Source organism: Eulemur rufifrons, chromosome 2 (genome assembly GCF_041146395.1).
Source record: "Eulemur rufifrons isolate Redbay chromosome 2, OSU_ERuf_1, whole genome shotgun sequence".
Lineage (NCBI taxonomy): Eukaryota > Metazoa > Chordata > Mammalia > Primates > Lemuridae > Eulemur > Eulemur rufifrons.
Window position 1 is genome coordinate 56506396 of NC_090984.1, and position 24074 is coordinate 56530469.

General features: G+C 40.6%; 1 protein-coding gene and 1 pseudogene across 1 annotated transcript in view; one reads left to right on the forward strand and one right to left on the reverse strand.

The window, feature by feature from the left end:
* The first annotated feature begins 18821 nt into the window (after nucleotides 1-18821).
* Nucleotides 18822-24074, forward strand: part of RYR3 (ryanodine receptor 3) — a 342229-nt gene continuing 336976 nt past the window's right edge. Inside the window, 2 exon segments of the mRNA XM_069492266.1 lie at nucleotides 18822-18845; nucleotides 19056-19175. Of these exon segments, the coding sequence (XP_069348367.1) occupies nucleotides 18822-18845; nucleotides 19056-19175 (144 nt within the window).
* On the reverse strand, nucleotides 20772-21887 carry LOC138377267 (eukaryotic initiation factor 4A-II pseudogene; annotated as a pseudogene).

Consider the following 24074-nt stretch of genomic DNA (forward strand, 5'->3'; position numbering starts at 1 on the left):
TCGGGAAGTCATGTGAGGAGCAGAGGCTGAGGACACAGCCTGAGGAACTTGGCTCTAAGGGTGTGGGGGGACTGAATGAGAGAAGAAGATGGGAAGCCACCTGGGAGAGCAGTGCATGCCTTAGAAGCCAAAAGAAAATATGGTTTTCAGAAAAATTAAGAGATTCACATGGCCATTGCCACTTAGGTTATGTAAGACAAGGTTAGAAGATGTTCCTCAGATAGGACAAATTGGTGGTTTCTGGTGAACTAAAGTGAAAGCAGTTGGGTGTAGGAACAGAGATGGTATCACTGCACATCATTGGACAAACAGATGAGACTTTGGCACATTGTCATAAGGGATGGAACCTAGGAGTCCTGGTCTCTGGATTTTGGTCCTAGAAAAAAAAGTATTAGACAAAAATGTCTAACTTGATAAAGAACAGCAAAAATATTTTATTGCCATTATTTATTGCACATGATGTAATGCTAAACACAGCATACGGAGGCTTAAACATAGCTTATACGTTCATGGAGCTCAAATCCTTTAGTCCATGAGTATTAAGACTCCTAAATTGGATAAATTGACTAAATACAACCTTTTGTTAATGACTGTTTCCATAGAGGGTGTTCTTACAGAATACCAATCACGAGAAACTTGAAATATCCCAGAGAAGATAGTTCTGTATTCTGTGTGTAAATAACTGTAATCCAATCTTGATAATTTATAGTAGTGTTTAACCCTCACTTTCAGTAAGTCCTTTCTCATATCTCATTTCGATGTCTTCTACCATATTTTTGGTGCTATTCTGTCTCATTCTGACCTCAGTGGATAACAGATAGTTACCATCTTCCATATATCAATCCTTACCATACTTGCAGATGAGTAATAAATTTCCTTTCTGCTTGGAATTCTTCAGGCTAAGTAATTCTAATAAAGCCTAAAGAATTGATCTTGCAGGATGCCAAGAGGATTAACTAGTTAATGGACACAGGCTGTTTTTGGGCAGAGCAGGAAAGCACATGACAGAGGAAGTTTTTAATCAGAAAAAGAAATGTGCAAGATAGTATTACCTCTTTCATTAGTTTTCCATATTATCTTTTGGTATTTTGCATGTGAGTTTCTTCCCTCATAAAGAGCAGTTGGAACTTCTGTTTTGAAGTCCTGAGAGGTTTAGATTCAGTGACTCCTGAGGTGCTTCACCTATAAACACGCCAATTCCAGAGAGACTGTTTTTCCTTACCTTCTCTTGGTTCAGAGGTATATTTGTACAAAAGAACTTGATGGCGGTAAAGCATGAGAAGTGAGGTCATGCTTGATAATAACCATTAGGTCTCAAGGTTTTGCTGGTAGAAATGAGTATTGCTTTTAGCTGTTGCTGGTGGGGTGTCTTGCTGTATATCGGTTCAGTGGGTCAATGCTGAATCAGAAATCATGAGAGCAACAATTAGTTGCAGCTGCATGATAAAATGGGGGCCATTCCATATCATTGATCTGCTTTATATAAAAGGCATAGATATTGCTGCTTAATTCTAAACTGACTTTGGGATTTACAACTTATGAAAGGAAAGACTCTCAATCCCTAGGACCATAAATATTGCATAGTAACTAGAATTTTGTTTGTGTTCAACATACAGAGTGCTACCTGTAGATGAACCATGGTTTTAAAAGTTTATTTGGAATACATTTATTTACAAGTCATGCATATTATTCAACATTGTACAATACTAACCATACATTTTTCCCACATTTTGGAAGAAAGGCTACCCTGTTTCCAGGTGGGAAAAAAATGTGCCAAAGGAAAAGTAAAATGGATACATATTAGCTTTGGAACATTGTTTAGATATTGACTTCTGCCACTGAGAAAGAAATGTGTTATTGTGCAGAGATAGACCTTAATTCTCTTCGACGATCTACCATGGTTCAGCTATGAACAGTTCCTTATATATTTTAAGATTCAGATATTCCTAGCTATAAAGCACATCAGTTTCTTTGAGGAATAGAAAGAATGTTATTCACAAAACCATAATGAGATATCACCTCACCTCATTAAAAATGGCTAAATAAAAAAATAGCAAATGCTGGTGTAGATGTGGAGAAACAGGAACACTTATACACTGTTGATGTACAGCCATATGGAAGACAGTATGGAAGTGCCTCAAAAAATTAAAACTACCATATGATCCAGCAATCCTAGTATGGGGTATGTATACAGAGGAAAGGAAATAAGTATGTCAAAGAGATATATGCACTCCCATGCAACACTACTCACAATAGCCAAGATACAGAATCAACCTAAGTGTCTATCAATGGATGAATGGATAAAGAAAATGTGGCATATATACACAATGGAATACTACTCAGCTATAAAAAATGAAATCCTGTCATTTGCAGCAGCATGGATGAACCTGGAGGACATTATGTTAAGTGAAATAAGCCAGACACAGAAAGACAGATACCACATGATCTCACACATATGTGAAATCTAAAGAAGTTGATATCATAGAAGCAGCAAGTAGAATGATGGTTATCAAAGGCTGGGGAGAGGAGGGGGAGGGGGAAGAAGGGAGGAGATAGGAAGAGATTGATCAACAGGTACAAAGTTACAGTTAGCTAGGAGGGATAAGTTTTTATTCTGTTGCACAGTAGGGTAACTGTTATTAACAACATTGTATATTTTTAAATAACTAGAAAAGAGGATTTTTGAATGTTCTTATCACAAAGACATAAATATATGAAGTGATATGCTAAATACTCTGATTTTACTGTTACACAGTGTATAAATGTATCAAAACATCACACCATACCCCATAGATATGTACAATTATTATGTGTCAATTAAAAAATTAAAAAATAGTTTTACTTGCTCTCCTTGGAAATTATCATAAAATCATTCACTTGTCATGGAGCAGTTTGAGAGTGGACTGAGGAGTGGAGAATAAGGATCAGCGAGCTTCATGGCATAGATAGTGCCAGGTACATTGAGAACATTCAACACATACTTGCTGGTTGGTTGGCTAACGTGATGGGATTAATTGATGTGTCAACTTCACCGAGTTAAGCGATGCCCAGGTAGCTGGTAAACATTATTTCTGGGAGTTTCTGGGAGGGTGCTTCTGGAAGAGATTAGCATTTGAATCAGTAAACTGAGTAAAAAAGAGAGTAAAATGGTGGTTACCAGAGGCTGGGGAGGATAAAGGGCAGGAGGGAGACGGAGAGATTGCTCAGCCTCACCAATGAGGGCAGGCACCAACCAATCTGTTAAGGGCCCAGATACAACAAGAAGGTGGAAGAAGGATAAATTCTCTCTCTCTCTCTCTCTCCCCCCCTCTCTACTTGAGTTGGGACATTCGTCTTCTCCTGCCCTCGGTTGTCAGAGCTCCTTGCTTCTTGGGACTTCACATTCTGGGTCTACTTATACCACCAGCTTTCCTGGTTTCCCAGCTTGCAGATAGCATGTTGTAAAACTTTTTGACCTCCAAAATGCATGAGCCAATTCTCAGAATAAATGTGTGTGTGTGTGTGTGTGTGTGTCCTACTGATTCTGTGTCTCTGAAGAACCCTGATTAATACAGCTAGTTTTCTGTTTTAAACTTCTCAGGCCATTATGAATTTATGATTCCCTAGTTCTGGGGAAGTCCTTTGAGGTATTAGTTTCTCCTGGAGATTCACTTAAAGCTGAAGATCATCTTCCTTAAAGCTGAAGACCTAGTTCCTGTGTTCAGGGAAGAAGTCCCATGAGACAATGTTATAAAGGCCTTGAGAAAAGAAAAGACAAAAAAAAAAGAAAAAGAAAAGAAAGAAAAGGAATCAGGCTCTGTTTTAGAGTGACATGCCTAATATGGGACCTGCAAAGGATAGCCTTTGGTGATTGGCGTGTCTGGGGTCAATAGTGGCCTTGCCTTTGGGTCCCTAATTGAAAGGAGATGAGGACCTAATAACTGATCTTCCCCCCTGCTATTTTTCTTGTATCATGTCTAGAACTTACTTATTTTCCCCCGTGGTTTCGTCCCTGTATCAGAATTGGCCAGCCTTCTCTAACTTCCCCAGCTATCACTTCTGACCTGAGGCTGTGGCGCAGTCTCCCATCCTCACTGTGCACCCCTCACCTGGGGAGTTCTTAAGCACCTGTGCCCAGCACCCTTCCCCAGAGATTCCCATTCATTCAGACTCGGCCAGGGCCCAGGCCTTTACAAGTGCTCCAGGTTAGTCTCACATTTACAAATGGTTGAGCCCCACTGCTTTACAGCAGAGCCAAGTTTGTTCTTTTCCTGCAGACTCATCAGAGTAAGAAAAAGTCAGGAAAAAATATATAAAAATGAGTTATATCTTCTGTCTCTTCCTCACTAAGACAAGGAGGGATTTGTATCCTGGAGATCTGAGGCTTCCTTTTGCCCTGGGTGGCACTGAGACTTTTATCTCCCCAAGTCTGTTGGAGGTAAAAAGTCATGTGGTTTTAGTAGGAGATAACCCTGAGGCTTGGACAGGGTGAGGCCAAGTGGCCAAACCTAGGATAGCTGTGCTTCCTGGAGACTGGTATGAGGGCATGGCGGGGCTTACTAAGTGGCACCTGCAAGCCTGTTTATACACTCGTTCCAGGAGATGGTGGGGCCTGAGAGGGCCAAGATGCTGGAGACCTGAGCACTGAACCTGAAGCCACCAAGACCTTGGAGGTCACAGTCTCTGTGGCCAATTAGGGTAATGAAGTAGCGGACACCTGCCATCACATGGGCCATGCAGGCTTCTTGGGATCTCGGTAGCAGTCTTGATGGACTGAAGACCAGTTGCCTTGCTCTAAATTTGTGTACTATATACGTCTCCTGGGATTATTAAACAGCCCTAGGGAGGGGAAAGCTTCCCCAAACATGACTGAGGTTGAAATTATAGCAAGTAAGGATTCAGAGACAGACATGATTATATTTAGGGGGGAAAAAAAGCAATATGGTATTGCTTTCATCCTAAGCATATGAAACAAATTCTAGCCTCTGTTACAAAAGGAATCAAGCGGTCATGTTTAAATAAATTGAATAACCCTATCACATATGCTTTTAATTTTATTGGGGTTTTATTAGATTTTGGTTTGGCTGAGAACTCTGAAGATTTCTGCAACAGGACAGGTGCATTTTCTGAGCTCATCGATAGGATGTGCTCCAGAATTTCTTACAGCAGGGCTCAGGTCAGCAGTACGGTTGTGCATGGTGGGGGACAGAGAGAATGGCCTCTGGGCTTGAAGTTGTATTTTCGTTTAACATAAGGTCGAGGAACAATATAGTAGTTCATATTTTATTGAAAAAAGGGAGGCTACTCCTTCCACTAAAACTTTCCAGCTACAATATCCCCACTCCACAGAAAGATGAGAAAAGCAGCATCACTAAGTGGGAGTCGCGAGTGTCCATTACGCAAGTGACTAAAATGCTTTCTTCAGAAGGGAGTGTCGGTGTAGTGGGAAGAACTTGGATTTTGCAGTCACACAGAACAGCTAGTAAGTCGCTACTTACTAGCTTTGAAGCATTTTGTATTCTGAGGAACTAGCAGGTGCATAGTGTAAGATGGGCACTCGATGAACACATAATGCCTTAATGAATAGTGAATGAACAAAAGAAATAGCCATCTCGCTCTGGGCAGTCACTTAACATATCTGAGCTCAAACCTAAGTGTCTTGACCTGTAGAATGGGCATAATGATAACTATCTGGAAGAGAACTTTTAGGAGTTTATGAAATATAAGTGCTTCAACCGGTACCTGGAGGGGTCTTGTTAAATTTTTTTTCCTGCTGGCCTGCCCCTTCCCTAAGTGTCGTTTATTCACTGATTTGTGGTAGAAAAAGCCTCAATGTATTGCAGTCTTCCAGTGTGGGAAGTTGCTGCACACAACATCCAACTTTTAACCCCAGACCAGACCCTGGGAACTAAACACTGGGTCCTGCCACAGGTGAATGAGTTGTGGAGAATTCTTGTCAGCAGAAAAAGGCTTTGCTTCAGTTTCTTGGGTCCGTTGTCTCTTCACGAGGCATGTGTTATAATCTTGAGCAGTGTCTGGCTTTGATTCCACTTTTGAATACTTCAGGTCTACATATTTGTATTCTATTTGACACACTATTCTGATCCATCATTTCTCCTAACCATTATATTCATTCAGTGAACATTTATGACATGTTTTCCATATGGTCGGCGTTAGGGGATACAAGATAACAGATGGAGACGAGCAGGATGTAATCCTTGCCTTCTAAGTGTAAACATTCTGGTGAGAGGGGATTTAAACAAAAAATTTAAGAGTTGCACTATAGAGGGGTAAATTCTCCAGTGGAAAAATGTAATCACAGCAGCTCAGCCTGGGGAAGAAAAGTTGTCAGGGAGGAGAGAGAAGTAGCTCACACATCCCTGTGTTCTTATCACTGTCTAACTCAGATTCTTCTGGTCCTGAATTATATCATCATCTGTGCAAACCACTGTAATGCAAAACCTATCTGAGCCAATGTATAGGATGAGATATTTATCCACTTGGAATGTGAGCTCCAGGAGGGAAGGGGTCTTGCGTGGCTTGTTCACCACCAAATCCCAGACCAAAGACAGAGTCTGGCACATAGTAAGCACACAGATATTTTTTGAATGAATGTTGTGAATGGAGCTAGAAAAAAAAGGGGGATTTGTTTTTCAGAAACTAGTCCTGAACAGGATAGTTCAGGGGCTATCAGAATAGTTCACAGGGCTTTAAGAACTGTTAAATTATGAAAACACTTCTTTTGCCTGTAAGTGACCTGTTTTCAAAGATTTACCCTTGTAAATGTCAACCCATAAATTTCAGTAAAACTTGCTAACTTCATCAAGAATTTTTTTTTTTTTTTTTTTTTTTTGAAAAAGGCAGAGTGTTTCCTAGCTACTACATTTTGTATGAAAATTGCTGGACACTTTGTTCTTCCTTTCAGATTTTACAACATCTGTTGGTAAATTGGAATGATTGTACACACATGGAGTATTCAGAGAGTATCCTACATGTTGCATATTTTAGTTTTATTTACTTTTTCTACAAATATTAAGAGGGAAAATTCCGGAAAGTATCCTGGATGAGACACTGCAAGTAGAAAGAAACTCAATAACATAGTTATTTCCCAGAAACTAAAGTGGATGTACTATGGCCCACTCCCCTGAGCAAGAGTATTGTTAAAAGATCTGGCTAAGTGGATGAGTAGAACGCCATGGTATACACATACCACATTCTGTTAATCCATTTATGTATTGACGGGCATTTGGGTTATTTCCACATCCTTGCAATAGTGTATTGTGCTGCCATAAACATTCGAGTGCAGACGTCTTTATTATAGAATGTCTTTTTTTCCTTTGGTTAGATGGGAGTGGGTAAACTCACAACTAATGGGTGCAGAGCGCACTGTATGGGGGAAGGGCACGCTTATAGCTCTGGCTTGGGCGAGGCAAAGGCATTATATGTAACCAAAATACTTGTACCCCATGATATTCCGAAAATTAAAAAAAAAAATTGAAAAAAAAAGTAGGTGAGTTGTCATAGGTCAATTATATGTCCCAGGGAAGGCATTTGCCTTAATTCAGTAGCCAGGGATCCCAGAACCAATGGTAAAAGCAAAGAAAGTTGATTTAAAAATAAAGAATACATCTAATAACATACGAATGCAGGTATCACTGCACAATGCATCAAGGTCTCTCAGTGTTGCTGTGATAGAGTCAGAGTTGGTGGCTCTTCTACCTCTCTGGGGCCATAGTGCTTATAAATGCGTTGAGATGGAGACATGGCTGCAAACTTATTAGCATTTAGGATATGAACATGGGAATTTAAAGTGTCCTGGTCATATCTCCAATTTAAAATATGTTTCAGAGCAATGTTAGAGCCAGAGACCAAATTTTCCTGACATAACTATTGTCAGACCTTGCTACCTGAGGTCTGACAATAGTTAGTCAGTAAACTTCTATTTACTGACTAGTAATAGTCAGTAAATAGACTGGTTAGTCAGTAAACTTCCTGATTTGCTGTGGTATTCCAGATTTCTCTTGTTCATCCTTCTCCTTGGCTGATGTGCCTAAAAAAGAAAGAAACCAAAGGAGGATGTGCAAGCACCTGGGTGTGAACATTCACCTAGTGCATTCTGATTAGGTGGGAGAGAAATGTTCAGAATATCAACGTTATAAACAATTGTATAGAAAATCCTCCTGTGGGGCCTGAAGTTCCCTGGGTAGCAACTAGATCATTATTTTCCATTGTATGAGAAGAGAAAATTTTAATAAATTGACCATTATTTCTAGGAAAACATAAGTCACTGCATTCTTCCATGTTGCATAGCAGCATGTTCTGCCTGAGAGAGAATTAATTGCATATGTAAACCCTAATGCCTGTATGTCTCTACATCTCCCTGATCAACGTAGGGAAAGGCTTTACCCTTTGCTCTCTTCCTGGAAAGTTTTAAAGGGACGAAGCCCTGGGGAGGCTGAGTAGATCTTATGGTCAAGCACCAATCTCTGCCTTCTTGGCAATGGGAAAAGTTATAAAGAGGAAAAGGAACATTCCTTCCTGTTGCTGAAACAGAAAGGGCCCTGTAGGCTGTGGGTATCTCTTGTTTGTCAGTTTCTAGTAGCAAACGATTCTAGCTGAGACTTAGGACTGTTTGGACACTTCCAATAAAGGGAAAAGAGGGTGTAACGAATTCCCAAGTTTTTGTGGGCACTGTACTTAATAGGAAATAAAATGGCTAGTCTTTCATTCAGTGACAATTGGAATGCCTACCATGTGCCAGGCACTGTTTTAGGCATTGGGGATACACTAGTGAACAAAACAATATTCATGACATTTACATTCTAATAAGGGTGAGAGATAAGAAATAAATATATACCGTTAAGGGCAAGTGCTATTTGGAAAAGAAGGCAGATTAACCAAGGTGGGAAGTGCAACATTTGAGTGGGGTTATAATTTTTATGGGGGTAATTAGGGAAGGACTTTCTGACAAGGTGATATTTGAGCAGACCCCTGAAGAAAGTGAAGGAGGGAGCCCTGGGGGAAGAGCATTATGCATGAACAGAATAGCAAGTGCAAAGGGTTTGAGGAAGGATAATGCTTCAAAAGTTTGAGTTCCAGTGAGGAGGACAGTATAGTTGAAATGAAGCAAGAAAAGAATATGTGCTGCCGTAGATGCAGAGAGAAAGGAATGTTTATATACCATTGGTGGGACTGCAAATTAGTAGTACAACCTCTCTGGAAAACAGTATGGAGATTTCTCAAAGAACTAGAAGTAGACCTGCCATTCAATGTAGCAATCCCACTGCTAGATATCTACCCAAAGGAAAAGAAGTCATTTTATTGAAAGACACCTGTACTTTAATGTTTATTACAGCACAATTCACACTTGCAAAGATCTGGAATCAACCCAAGTACCCATCAATTCATGAACAGATTAACAAAAAGTGGTATATGTATACCGTGGAATACTACTCAGCCATGAGGAAGGATAAATTAATGCCTTTTGCAGCAATTTGGAAGGAATTGGAAATTGTTATCCTAAGTGAAGTAAGTCAAGAATGGAAAAACAAACACCACCTGTATTCTCTAATAAATCGCAACTAACTGATGGGCGCACAAGTGCACAGAGGGAAGTAAAAGTCATTGGAAATCAAGCAGGGAAAACTGGGGGAAGAGGGGAGGGGCAAAAATTCACTTAATGGGTACAATGAACACTATTCAGGTTATGGGTACATTTATAACCCTGACTCAAGCCACGTAACAAAACATTTGTACCCCCTTAGAATTTTGGCATTTTAAAAAAGTACTAGAAGAGAGATTGTAGGGGTTAAACATATATATGTACATTTGTATTATATATAATATATACAAATATATAATGTAATATATAAATATATAATATAAATAATTAATATAAATAATCATATATAATACATATTTAAGTTATGTATTTTATATCTCAAATATACAACTAGGTGTTCTGATATACATATATTTTCTAAAATGATAGCCACAGTCAAGCTAATTAACATTTCCATCACTTCACTTAGTTACCTTTGTGCATGTGCAATAAGAACACTCAAGATCTACCTTCCTAGCAAATTTCAAGTACACGATACAGAATTGTTAACTAAAGTCATCATGCTGTACACTAGATCTCCAGCACTCACTCATTTTGTATAACTGAAATTTTTTATACTTTCACCAGCATCTCCCCATTCTCCCATCCCCCTACTCTCTGGCAACCACCATTCTACTTGGTACTTCTATGAGTTTGACTATTTTAGATTCCACAAAGAGTGAGATCATGCAGTATTTGTCTTTCTGTGTGTGGCTTATTTCATTTAGCATAATGTCCTTCAGACTCATCCATGTTATTGCAAATGGCAGGATTTCCTCCTCTTTTAAGGCTACATAATATTTTATTGTGTATGTATCACATTTTCTTTCTTCATTCATCTGTCAATGGACATTTAGGTTGTTTCCATACCTTGGCTATTGTAAATATGCTACAGTGAACATGGGAGTGTAGATATCTCTTTGAGATACTAATTTTATGTCCTTCGGATATATATATACAGAAGCAGAATTACTACATCATATGGTAGTTCTATTTTTAATTTTTGAGAAACCTCCATACTATTTTCCATAGTGGCTGTACCAGTTTATATTCTCACCCAGGAAATGTTCCCAGTGTATATACTTTTCTCCACATCCTCACCAACATTTGATACCGTTTGTCTTTTTGGTAATAGGTACCTGAAGAGGTATGAGGTATTATCTCATTGTGGTTGTGATTTACACTTCTAGGTGAGCATATCTTTAGGACCTTGTAGGCCACTGTAAGAATTTTGCCTTTTCCCTAAGTAAGACAGAAAGTTCTTGGAATGTTTTGAGTAGTGGAATGACATGACCTCAGGTTTTAAAAGACTGTTTCTGGCTACCGTGTGGAGAAGAAAGGTGAGTGAAAAACAAGTTGCATTTTGCAACAATCAATAGGTAGTAAGAAACCAGAGATGGAAGCATGTAGCTATCATTAATTTTTGACAGATTCTAAAATAATATGAAGTACCAAGAGGGGTAGTCAAACTAAAACCAAAACAGGCAATGATAACAACAAAAACCTAGAAATGCTGTCGCTGGAGATACAACATAACCTCAGCCTCTGAGAGCTGGACGTTGGACTGTTTTCAAATTCCTTCAATCTGTAACCTTTCTTTTCATAATTTGTAAAAAATGAGATTAATAATATTTCTGTGTCTCATAGGGTCATTGTGGAAACAAGGTATCATAGATCCCTTTAAGAAGGATCTTTATTTTGCAATCTTTATTCATAAGCATTTTTGTTAATATGATTCCTTTCAGATATACTATTTTGTCATTGAATTCACAAGTATTTGTGTTTTTCTATTCAGTACCAGGCACTATGTTAGACACTGAAGATTCACAGGTAAATGAGAGGCTCTTGTCCCCAAAGACCTTAGAGTTGAAGAAAGCAAATAGTCAAAATGAATGATATTTAGAACATACAAATACCATTAATCCTTGTGAAATAATCTGTGGATAGTCTCATCTTTCCAAAAAGCTTATTTATTTTTCATTTAAGAGATGCTTTTTGGTAAAACCTTAGAATGAGCTCCCACCCAAGTCTTTGTACATATTTAGTAAGGAGCTCTAACTTTACCAGTTCCCTAAAATAGTGCCTGGTGTTCACGATGAGTGGGTAGGACACATCTTCCCTTTAAAAGCAGCAAATGGCTGTGGATTTTCCTTTGAAGTAGTAACTGCACTTAAATGCAGACCATGAGACCTCCTGGATGGCACTGTGTCCCACGTGCTTCTGGTCATGAGCCTCTTGGTACCAGTGATGTGCAGATCTAACTATAGGGCTGTCATCAGCTGCCTGATGATCCGCATTAAATAGGGCTACCAGCCATTTTGTTTTGTCCCAGAGAGTTCTTCGTGAGTGACCCAGAGAGAAGAGGGAGAGCACGGTACCCCAGTCATCAGCTCAGAGATGGCAAACATGGCACTCTATTGCTCCAGCCCTTGGACTGCAAGCCAGGGTGGGTGAGAAAGAAGCAATAGGGATGGACTCGGCAGGCTCCATTTACTTTCAGGTTCAAAGTTCTCTGGTTGGAGGAGTACAGGAAGAACTTTACTTTGTCAGAGATGACCTATGACAATGTGAAATCTAAGCAAAGAGAGCCAAAGGCTGTGTATCCTTGTTCAGGAACAATCACTCACCACCACCACCACGAGCTTAGCCTATGACAGGAATAGCTGGCATGTGTGAACCACACAGCTCAGAGGGATGCTAACACGTGTCACACCTTGGATTTTAATTATGTTCCTCCCTTGGATGCAAGTTTTGGGCTGAGATGTTAGTTCCTTCCAGTGTTACTGTCATTGGGAATAGAGAGATTTTGTTTTCTTATTTTTTCAGCACTCTGGCTGCTGCCTCTGGCAGTGTGCTCTGGGATTTGGTTACTTTTCAATGTTGTTTGACCATGGGTGGGGTACTATCTATTTTTACCAACACCCTCACTATGGGCCTTAGAGTCAGGCAGACATGAATTCAGACGTGCTGCTAAGGTTACTCTCTGGTGGGATGAGAGCCAGTCTGGCACCATGGTAAAGAGGACAGACTCCTGATTCCAACAGTCCTAGGCTCAAGGTCTGGATCTGTCACTTACAAGCTGTATGGCATTGGGCAAGTTACTTAACCTTTCTGTCCTGCAACTGCTTTATCTACCAAATAGCTAGCATATTAGCCCCTGCCTTAAGGGGTGGTTGAAAGGATTAAACTGAAATATTGTAACATGGTGGCACATAATGACGGTTCGTTAAATACTCACTGTTATTAAAATCACCTAACTCCTCTGAGCTTTGGTTTCCTCATTTTTAAAGTAGTTGTATTGTGAAGGTTAAATAGGATAAAATGTCAGCATAGTATCTGGTGTAGAAATACTGAATGAATACTTGATAATGTTATCAATAATAAAAATTAAGAAGCAGAAGTGAAATACTTTTGAAGTGGACCCCGAAGCCTCATTATTGGTTTCTTTCTTTCTTTTCTTTTTTTTTTTTTTTTTTGGTCAGCCTCTGTTCTCTTTTCATTAGATCAATGAAACAGTGACCCTTTCTACAATGACTACTATTATGAGAGTGAGAGTAGGGAAAACTCTTCTTTTAATCTGATTCCATATCTTAATTAATTAACATGTTTTTCCCAAACACATTATGTTCCCAGCATGGATGGGGCAGCAGAAGTTTTCTGCTCTAATAGAGTTTATAGCTAACTAGGTTTACAAGGTAAAAACACACCCATCCTATAAATTATAATTGGGTGCATGTATGCACCATGCTAGTGAGTATGATGATGGATATGAACCTGAATCAGACGTGAGTCCTGCCTTCAAGGGGTACAAAGTCAGCTGGAAGTAGTAGTAGAGAGAGCATGGACACAAAGTGTCTGGACTGCATACCAGGCTCTGCCTCTGGCCACCCTGAAACCTTAGGCACATTACTTAATAGCTCTACACAGGACTTCCTCATTTGTAACATGGACACAGCAGTGATACCTACATCATAGTGTTGATGTGAAGCTTAAATGGGTTATTGTACATAAAGTATGGTGCCTGTCACACAGTCAGGCATCAGTAAATGTGAGCCATTTTTAAACATACAATATAGTTAGGGATAAGGCATGCATGTCAATAATTATAATGGAAGGAATATGGTGATATTGCTATGGAAATTCAGAGAGAGAAGAGATTAGTTGGGCTCTATAAGAGAATGTGATATTTGAGTTAAGCTTGAATGGATAGGTAATATATGAACATGGAAAAATAGGGCAAATCAGGGCAGCTTTAATATTAGAAATAGCATAAGTAAAGGCATGCAGGTACAGAAGCCCAAGGAACCCTATGGGGAAGAAGTTGGGAAAATAGTTCAGGAATTTGGAAGTCCTCAGATGCTAGTTCAGGAAGTTTGTGTTTGTGTTGTACATGGTGGAGAGAGAGAGCCATTGAGGATTTTCTGCAGGAAAATGATGAGGACGGAGCTATGCCTTTGGTGACAGACCAGGGAAGGATATTGTGGGTATTCTAACAGCCTTGTCTTAGTCTCTAGACCTCCAGTCTCTCCTTCCACTGGCCCATTTGCTATAGGGAGAGGGGGAGGACTCAGAGATTCAAGATAACGATGTTCAAACCTGGGTTGCCCAGAGGTTGGACGTGCCATTAACAAACTTGGGAAATATAAAAGGATAGGTAGACTGAAAAGGAAGCCTTTGCATGCATTGGAACATACTGGCTTGAGGTGTTGGGAAGACCATGGATAAAGTTAAAAATAGGTGGAGGTTGGCAACCCTAGAGTGCCACCAGACTGGAGGTACAGAGTGCACAACAACTCCTCAGAAGTAAAGCTGGAAGCCTAAAGAATGGATGAGATTGCCAAGAGAAAATGACAAAGACCAATCCTTGGGCAAGCCCTGTGTTTGGGGGTGGTAGGAGTAAAAATGGAGATGGAAAGGATCCATCAGAAAGGTCGGAGCCCTGGGAGAATACAGAATTGAGTACAGGAAAGGAGGGGTTTCAAGAAGGAGCATTTCAGGGAGCCTGGGCATTACTTATTTGGGAGATAATAAGGCAGTAGGATTGAGGAGAGAGAAAGCTAGGGGTGTCAGGTAGAACTCAACTGTAGGGACACCTTGAAATCCAGGCAGAGACATTTTGCTTTATTTGGCATAAAGCAGGAAACCTTTATGTGATCTTAAAGATACTATTTCCTGGGGACATAAGAGATTCATACTCTTACCCTTAAAAACAGAGGCAGGGTTTGAAAAGTCTTACTATTCCTCACTACCACCACCATTACTGATTATTGTGCCCTCCAACTCAGCACTTCTCTTTATTTTGTTTCTCTTTCTCTTGGAGATGGGAGGTATGGGTGCTTGGTATCGACTGAGTTGAACCTGCTGCGAGCCCTACAAAAAGGGGACATTTTTATGGTTTTGTTCCAGTGAGATCAGAGTTGAAACAAGCTGAAAATCAGTTTCCAGGAAACCATAAATTTATAGTGGCACAAAACTCCAGAGTTGCGATATTTTCTCTATTAAAAAATCAACAATTCTCCTTCCTGAGGCAGAGCAAATAATGGAGACCAGAGTACCTTCTAGGAACTGGAAGTCTTGACAAAGTAAAGGAAGTCTAGTGAAAGTAAGGGAATGAGAAAACAAGAAAGAGAGGAGATTGGGTTCATAGAGTGGGATAGTCTAGTTTTGGATTTTAGAAATTGAATCATTCTAGGTTATGGCATGGAACGTTCATTGTAGTGTGTTACTAAAACAGTAGAAATAATTATGTCAAGATGTTCATTTTGAACAGATGTCCACATAAACCCTAAAGTGCCTTGGGATGACAGGGAAGTGGAGCGGAAGAGCACCATGAGCTTGCCCTTCAGTACTCAGCCCCATCATTACAGCATTGATGGGTCTCACTTTATCAAACCTGCGTGCCTCATGGTGTTCTGTCATTGGAAGGTAGTCAATGCATGTATGTTGAATTCACACAAGAAGTTTTGTCAGATTTACTGGTTATCACTGAGTCAGAGAAATGATGGGAGAACTAATTAGGATGTTCAAAAATTGCTGAAGAGGATGTGAAGAGTGACTATCACATACCTCAAAATTGATGGATTCAGACCGGGCACGGTGGCTCACACCTGTAATCCTAGCACTCTGGGAGGCCAAGGCGGGAGGGTCACTTGAGGTCAGGAGTTCGAGACCAGCCTGAGCAAGAGTGAGACCCCCTCTCCACTAAAAGTAGAAAGAAATGATCTGGACAGCTAAAAATATATATAGAAAAAAATTAGCCAGGCATGGTGGTGGCGCATGCCTGTAGTCCCAGCTACTCGGGAGGCTGAGGCAGGAGGATCACTTGAGCCCAGGAGTTTGAGGTTGCTGTGAGCTAGGCTGATGCCATGGCACTCTAGCCTGTGCAACAGAGTGAGACTCTGTCTCAAAAAAAAAAAAAAAAAAAATTGATGGGTTTTGACACATGGGCAGAAGAGTAGTAGTCCAAATTTGGCATTGGGGCATGTGAGAAGAATGTAAGCTTCTGGGGAGAGGAGATTTGAAATGAGAAGGAATTTGCAAACCTTGAATAAGGGGCTTCCTGGGAAATGGCATCCTTGGGCAACGCCCAGATCTGATGGAAAGCAAAGTGAGAAAGGAAGTGGGAGAATAAGTTAGAGGGTAGAAAATGCAAATCAGTATGGGGATGAAGAAAGCTGGTAATTGGAGGGCTTGTGCTCTGTATTTTACTAGGGAGAGAGAGAAGTAATGAGATGGAGTTGAATTGACTCATCTCATAATTCCAAATGGAATTCTGTGCAAAGATTTCAGTGTCAGGCACTCAAAGGCTCCAGATGTCTGTCTACTCATGGTTTATGGAGATAATAGCTGCTGTGTGCAGCAGAGGCAGGTGCAGCTGCCACTCCAGGTGGTGTCTGCAGCCAGGTCAGCATTGTTGAGCAGAAGGTTCCAAACAGAACATGGAAAAAGTAAAAAAAGTGTTTAGAGAAGCGTCAGTTTGGCCCAGAGCCCCACACCCATATGTGCGTCACCCAGAACACCAGCCTAGGAATGTGCTGGTGCAGGGCCACTATTCAGCAAATGGTTATTAATTAAATCAGGGCAGGCTCACTTATTGCATTAGCTTCTTGGCAGCCTGGGTTATAAGGATGTGAATTACAGAACAGGGAAATTTCAGAAGACAAATAGAGATCGCAAGGCAGCTAGTGCAAGGTTAAGCCAAGGTGGTTTGGGAACCTTGGGATAGAAAGGGAAAGGGAAATGAAATCTTGGAAAGAGAACCTCAAAGACACACATGGAAGGAAAAACTTTGTGAGCTTTCACCAGTTGATGAAAAATCTGGTCCATAGTCACGTTTATGATTTCCAAATGCCTGGGATTTTTTGTTTGTTAGTTTTGGGGGTTCTGTTTGTTTTTACTGGTGAATTGTGTGTGGGCAAGAGATACTTAAATATTTCTCAGTGGGGGGTGCATTTTGGACGAGAGTTATGTGTTCTGAGTACTACCTCTTGCATTACTGAGCCCCTGCTTCCTAAGGCAAGTAGCACGCGTCAGTCCTGAGACAGCTGAGAGCACTTCCCTACTGCCAGTGCCTTTTAGGGGATTCACATTGCCCCTGGTTAATATAGGATCTGGGGGAAACTCCCCCAGAGGAAAAACTTCATTCTTTTCAGAGATTTCACTGAACCCACATTTTAAGAGCAGCCATATTCTGGAGTTTCTTCAGTCTCAACTAAAACGAAGACCACGAATTCCGACTTCACTGTAAGCAGAGGCTCCTGAATTTATTACTGACTCAATCTGATAATGAACAGTGACATTTAAGTGCTAGTAAAACTGTGCAGCTGTTTTTTTCCCAGTCTTCTTTTCATACATTTGCGATTTGTAGCTTCTCCCATTTCCCTGAAGCCCCTCACCTATCTCTGGCTACCGGAAGACGTGTTTAGGGAGATCTGTTACTATGAATCGTTTTACACTCCCACCAGGTGGAAGGATTTTATGTTTTCATTTGACAAGCACATCCCAGACACAGTTTAAGAAAAACCATTCCTACTTAATCTGCCTTTCCGACTCTCCAAGACGATCATTCCCGCTCAGGGGGCCTGGCGGTAAGATAGAGGAATAGATGAGTGTGTGCTGAGGAGGAAGCCCCAGATGGCTCTCCCCTGTAGTTACTTCCTTTTTTTTTTTTTTTATTTCAGCTTATTATGGGGGTACAAAAATTCAAATTACATACGTTGCCCATGTACCGCCCATCCCCCGAGTCAGAGCTCCAGGCGTGTCCATTCCCCAGACAGTGCACATTGCACTCATCATGTAGGTATACACCCATCCCCTCCTCGCACCCCCTCCTCCCCGAGTCAGCACCTTCAGGCGTGACCATTCCCCAGACGGTGCGCAACGCACTCATCATGTAGGCATACACCCATCCCCTTCCCCCACCTCCCACCCCAGTCTGAAATCCGATTGGTATCATTCCCAAATGTGCATTTAGGTGATGATCAGGGAAACCAATTACCTGGCAGGGGAGATACCATGATCACGAAGGTGGTTTTCCCAGGGCGAGGCTATCCATTGCACCCTGTAGTTACTTCTGTTGCTTAACCGCACCTGTAAATCCAAAGCCAGGCGGTGAGGAATAGAGAGTGTGGGCTGACAGACTGGTGGAGCAAGCATGGAAGAATCAGTGAGGAAAATGTTTTCCTCTCAGCCTCGGGGAGGGTTGTGCCAGAAGTGAGTCTGTTGGCATAAATGGAGATCTGTCTCTTTCTCAAGGCCTCTGAAATTTTAGGAGGGCTGCTTTTGAGAATGATATATAGGAGGGAGGTCCACTCCTTGGGAATTAGGGTGTCTCTTGTGCTTAACTTTTAATTCCTCCTTCAAATCTGGATCTTTAAGGCTGCTTTCAGTCTTCCTTTCCTGTGGGTCTAAAAGTCTAAAGCTCATCTCTTTCCCCCTCCACATCTTCTTCCATCATCTCTGGCAAACATGTTGCCCACTGCATACACTCCGTTCCCCCAGGGAGACATGTCTAGTGCCTCTTCTACAGCCTGATACCCCGACACCAATGGACTTTGCCTCCACTCATCCCCCTTTTCTCTGTTGTCTTCTGCATTCTCTGTTCCCCTTGATCGCTTCTTACTGTTTTATTCTATATTTGGAGAGATTTCATAGATTTACTTTCATATTCAACCAAGTGTTGAAATCAATTTCTCGCCTAGGTTGTGTGCATGGTGTAGCTCTCAGAAGTGAGGCCTGTGCCATGTGTGTGCAGTATGTCCGTTCCGTGTACTTGCCCCCCACTGGCCTCACCCCAGAATTGAGTAGAGTTCTGACTCATGGTCTATGCTCAGTGATGCCTTGTGAATAAAAAACTCTCTTTCCCTAATCAGGTTAAAGAAAAGGGCATGTGCCTGTCATTGGGGGTTGGCAGCTTACCTGATTCAGGGACAGCAAGGTGACTTGAAACTCACGTGTGTCTGTCTTCTCCCGGCAGGAAGATGAAGTGGTCCTCCAGTGCATCGCCACCGTTCACAAGGAGCAGAGGAAGTTCTGCCTGGCCGCTGAGGGACTTGGCAATCGCCTGTGCTTCTTGGAACCCACTTCAGAAGCCAAGGTGAGACTGATTGCCTTCCCTGCCCCTTTCCCCCAGTGGCCTTCCAAGCAGTCATTTAAGGGAAGGGGCTGCTGGGAGATGGTGATGAAGAAGGAATGTGAAAGGACACATTTATTTTTCGAACAGGAAGCAGATCAGGTTTAAAATATAACTCTCCTCCAGCCCAGGAAACATTGAAGTAGGAACCTAGAGCATTGTGAAGAATTAGCAGTGCTCTTGCCTGTCTGTGTTGTCCAGGACCTCTGGGAGGCCTTGAACTCACTGTCAGTACTGGCCAAAGAGGGTCTCCTGATACTCACAGGATGCCTTTGTTGTTGCTGTTGTTGTTAATTCCTAGAAATCTGAGTGCATGTTATTTTCCCCAGCTGTCATTTGATTGCTCCAGGGACTCACAGGTGCTTGAGCCCACATTACACAGTGAGCACACCCACCCCTTTCAGCTCTGACTGTACGAGATTGTTGTGACTGTCCGGTGTGACCCATAGGCAGAGAGGAATGTTTGCCCTCGTACCTGCCTGTGCAGTGGCATGTGACGTCATGTCTCTTCTGCCAAACTTTTCCTTCTCCATTTTCAGGTGGTTTTTGCTTTTCAGATAGATGTCTCGGCATTCTTGTAGCACTTTGCAGCCCCAGCAAGACCTCTGTGTCAGTCAGGGTTTTCCAAAGAAACAAAGCCAGTAAGATTGGGTGGGTCGATGGACGGATATATAGACCCATAGATAGAGATTTCTTTTAAGAAATTGGCTCATGCAGTTGTGGGGGCCAGTGAGTCTGAAATCTGTAGGCAAGATCGGCAGGCTGGAAACTCATGTGGGAGTTAATGCTGCAGATTCTAGGGAGGGTTTCTTCCTTTCCAGGAGACTTCAGTTGTTGCTAAGGCCAAGATCTAGTTGGATGATGCACATCCAAGTTATCAAGGGTAATCACCTTTACTTAAAGTCAACTGATTATAGATGTTAATTATTATTTATTAAAAGTTAATATACTATTTATTTAGCATTCAAACTTCATTAAGACATGTGCAATATGGCAATTTTATTTGGGATTTAACCCTATCTGGGATATGATTGCTTGCCAAGGCAAGTCCAGTTCACACTTAGCACTAATTAAATACCTTATTGAATAAATACAATGCCAAACAAAATGCATTCAAATGCCTTCTAAAAAATCAATTTTAAAGGCCTTTCTATTTAAGCTAATGACAAACAGAATAAAGGCAGACATTCTATTTTAACATAATTGGCTGATTTTATGCAGCACTTATAATTTTTAGTCCACAAGTATATTATTAAATGATAGAGAACATCTAATACAACCATTTCTACAGAACTAGGAAATAAATTTCTGAGAAAGATTTTATAGACTCCGTCTTTTCTACCCACCCCCACAGTCTAATGCTAAAGAGGATAAAGCCAATGACTTTCCTCACAAAAGCTCACGATGAATGTCGCTTTGCTGTCAAAATCTGTATTTCTGATCCATTGTGAGCATTGAGACAAGATTCAAATATTCCCAAAAGAAAGAAGCACAATGCACGTTGTGATCGTCTATTCAGCACCAGTGAGCACTGCTTTTGAAACTGTCTCCTCCCGGGAATTAAATAAGGTCAGCCACATTCGCGGGCATTTCTTCCACTGTAGTGTTGTAGAAAGTCTCAATGTCACAAAGAATCCTCCTGTCTTCTTCAGCAACAAAGTTTATAGCCAAACCTTTCCTCCCAATTCAACCCTCTCTTCCAATTCTGTGAATATAGTTTTCATGATTGGTAGTTAGATCATGATATTTCAACATATTAATAGTTTATAACGAAAGATACTTGTTGCACATCAATCCCACAAGTGAGCAAGTTGGTAGTGATCAGAACATGGCTTGACCCTGATCAGAATTCCCTCATGATAACGCCTCTTTCCTTCTGGTGCATGCCACCACGCAGAGCAGAAACTGTGAATTCCCTGGTGTGCACTGTCTCAGTGAGCCAGTCTGCCTGGTGCCTTGAATTGAGAAAAATCACAGCCTACGTGAAGCTCAGTGTCTTATACAAGTCACAAAGTGTGTCCAAATTCCATTTCTCTCTTTCAACATTAATGTAAAAATGTTGGATTTCTTCAGAGGTCAATTCTTCCTTTTTCACCAGAATTCAAATTAGATCTCTCAGGAATTTTTGGGTCACTTCCAACACATAAGTTGGCATTGTGGCAGAAAACAACACAATCTGAATTCTTATATTTAATTTTTGGAAAATCTCATAGATTTGATCCTTACACTCTCAGCTCAACATTTCATCTGCTTCATCCAAAGCAAACATTTGATCCCTTTTGGAGAAAGGTATCTTCTGTTTAACACATCAAACACTCTCCCTGGTGTACCAACAGCAATATGTGGGGCTTCAGCATGCACTATTTTGCATTTCATTTCAAACATTTTTTCTACCAATGCAAGAATGACAAGTTGCTCCCATATGGTCTCCAAGTTCCAGAATTACCTTTTGGATCTTTAATACAAGGAATAAGAGCTCTTTTCTGAATAGCTGAAGGCTTCTCAAAACCATAAGCATAGATGCCCTGGAGAAAAGACTCCTTTAAATCCATATCATGAAAGTCATCAACAATCTCATTCCTCTCAATTGCTCAGTTGCTCTCAATTACACCCATCAGGGTCCGTTCCCTCTGGGCTGCCACGTTCTCTGTTATAATTCACGGAGACACCAGACATGCTCTGAAGAACTACTCAGTGCCAGACTGAAAAGTAGGTGTGAATTATGTCTACAAAATACCTTCACATCAGAACCTATATTGGTGTTTGATTATATAACTGGGAACAATGGCTTAGCCAAGTTGACATACAGCCAACCATCACACCCTCCAAGCTCAGCTTTTTTCATAGAACCTTAAAAATCATAAAATAATAACATTTCCAAAGGGCCCAACTATTGGCATGTCATTTTCCACATAAACATATACGACACAGACACACAGAGTGTGGCTGAAACCTAGAACACCAGATGTGCATGGTGAGGGCCACCTCTCCCAGAAGCTCCCCACCCACGTCACTGCTTCTCCCTCCCACATTGGTCCCTGATCCCAGAGGACAGACATCAGCCGGTACTGGGGGGATAGAGGTCCATTAAAGTAAATGGCATAGAAAAGAGACAAGGAAGAATTTTATTGTTTAAAGGTCTTAGACTTGATTTCCCTGAGGCCTTTTCTCATTTGCTTTTGTTCTTAGCTAGATATTTTTCTTTTCATTCCAAGCAGTCTGGGATAATAGGAAGCTCATTAAATTAGACGTCAAGAAGTTAATTCTCAGCCATCAACTAGTCATATGGCCACAGACAAATCACTTAATCTTGTTTTCAGTTTTCTCATCTGCCAAATGAGGTGCAGTATGGTGTGGTGGAAAGAATATTGGCCTGAATTAGAAACTGAGCGGTACTATTGTCTAGTCATCTGTCCAGTGGGGAATAAGACAGTGCTTTAGGGCACAGGGTCTGGAGCCAGACTGACAGAGTTAGAATCCTGTCTCCATCACTGACTGGCCGAGTCAGGACCTTGGGCAAGTTACTCACCTTTCTGAGCTGAGTTTCCTCATCTGCTTAATGGGAATTTAATATTAATAGTACTACCTTATAAGATTGCTCTTAGGATTAAATAGGTTAAACCTGTGAGACACCTAGCACACATAAATTGCCTAGCACATTTTAAGCTTTAGATAACCATTGGTTATTATCATTTCATATTAGTGAAGATATTTAAACTGGGACTCAGTTTCTTGATCTGTTAAAATAAGGAAAACTAATTACTTTTCAGGAAGACTGAAAATAAAGAGAAAATAGTGTATGTAAAGCACATAGTACTGAACCTAATATAGTGTATTTAGTAGCTAGAGTTAATAATAATACTAAGTATAATATTGTTAGCCCGTTTGACTTACAAAGTCTGATTTTGTGTGAAAGATTGTGAATCAGATTATAAAATCTTGAGCTTTAAAATGAAAGTCTTTGATTAAATAGTCATTTAACTATTAAATTATATAATTCTATAAACATGACTCTGTATTTATTTGTTTTTCCTAAACCAGATTAGGAACCACTATATGTTGTAACTAAGAATGTTTAGAATTCTCCAGGTATAAAAATAAGCTATAACACTGGTAAATGCAGTAGGGATGAGAACTATCTTTCCTAACGTCCATTTGACTCGGTGCTTATTCTCGTTTTAATTTTCATTCTAAATTTAAAACCAGATAACAAGACAGAAGAATTTTAAAAAGATATAATGTATCATCCACAATTTTGCCACTTTGTCACAACTATTTTCACTTTTATTTTTCATTCTAGTCTTTGTCCACATGTACTGGTATGTTTTCAAATTTGCACTCATACTGAATTTCAGATATTCTGCTTTTTTTCCCTTTAATGTTTCAGCCAGTCAAGCTTTAAAATTAAAGTCTTGGATTAAAGCCTTGGATTGCTATATAGTCTTCATGGATGTTAAAATTCATGCATGTGCTTTTCTTGTTTCACTTCCTTGAGTAAATATCCAGCAGTAGAATTAATGGTGTTAAAAGCATGAACACTATTTAACTGCTTTCCCAAAAGGATATAGAAATTGTTGCAGGTGACATTCTCACTATCATTGCATGAGTGTGTGTCTCTTTCATGTGTAGTATGAGGGAAGTGCACCATGAGGGTTCTCATAGAGAAACAGGGCCAAGTTCATTGAAAGGATAGAGTAGGCATTCAGAATTTCCTGTCACCATTCCTGGGAGCAGCCTGCTGGATGAACTCAGTTTCGGGGAGCTTCACTCTTTCCTGCAGTCAGCTACAACTATGCATACCTCTTTTTTGGCAACCTGTTTCCTCCCTGTTCATGAAATAGTTCCTCTAATATTCTACCACCA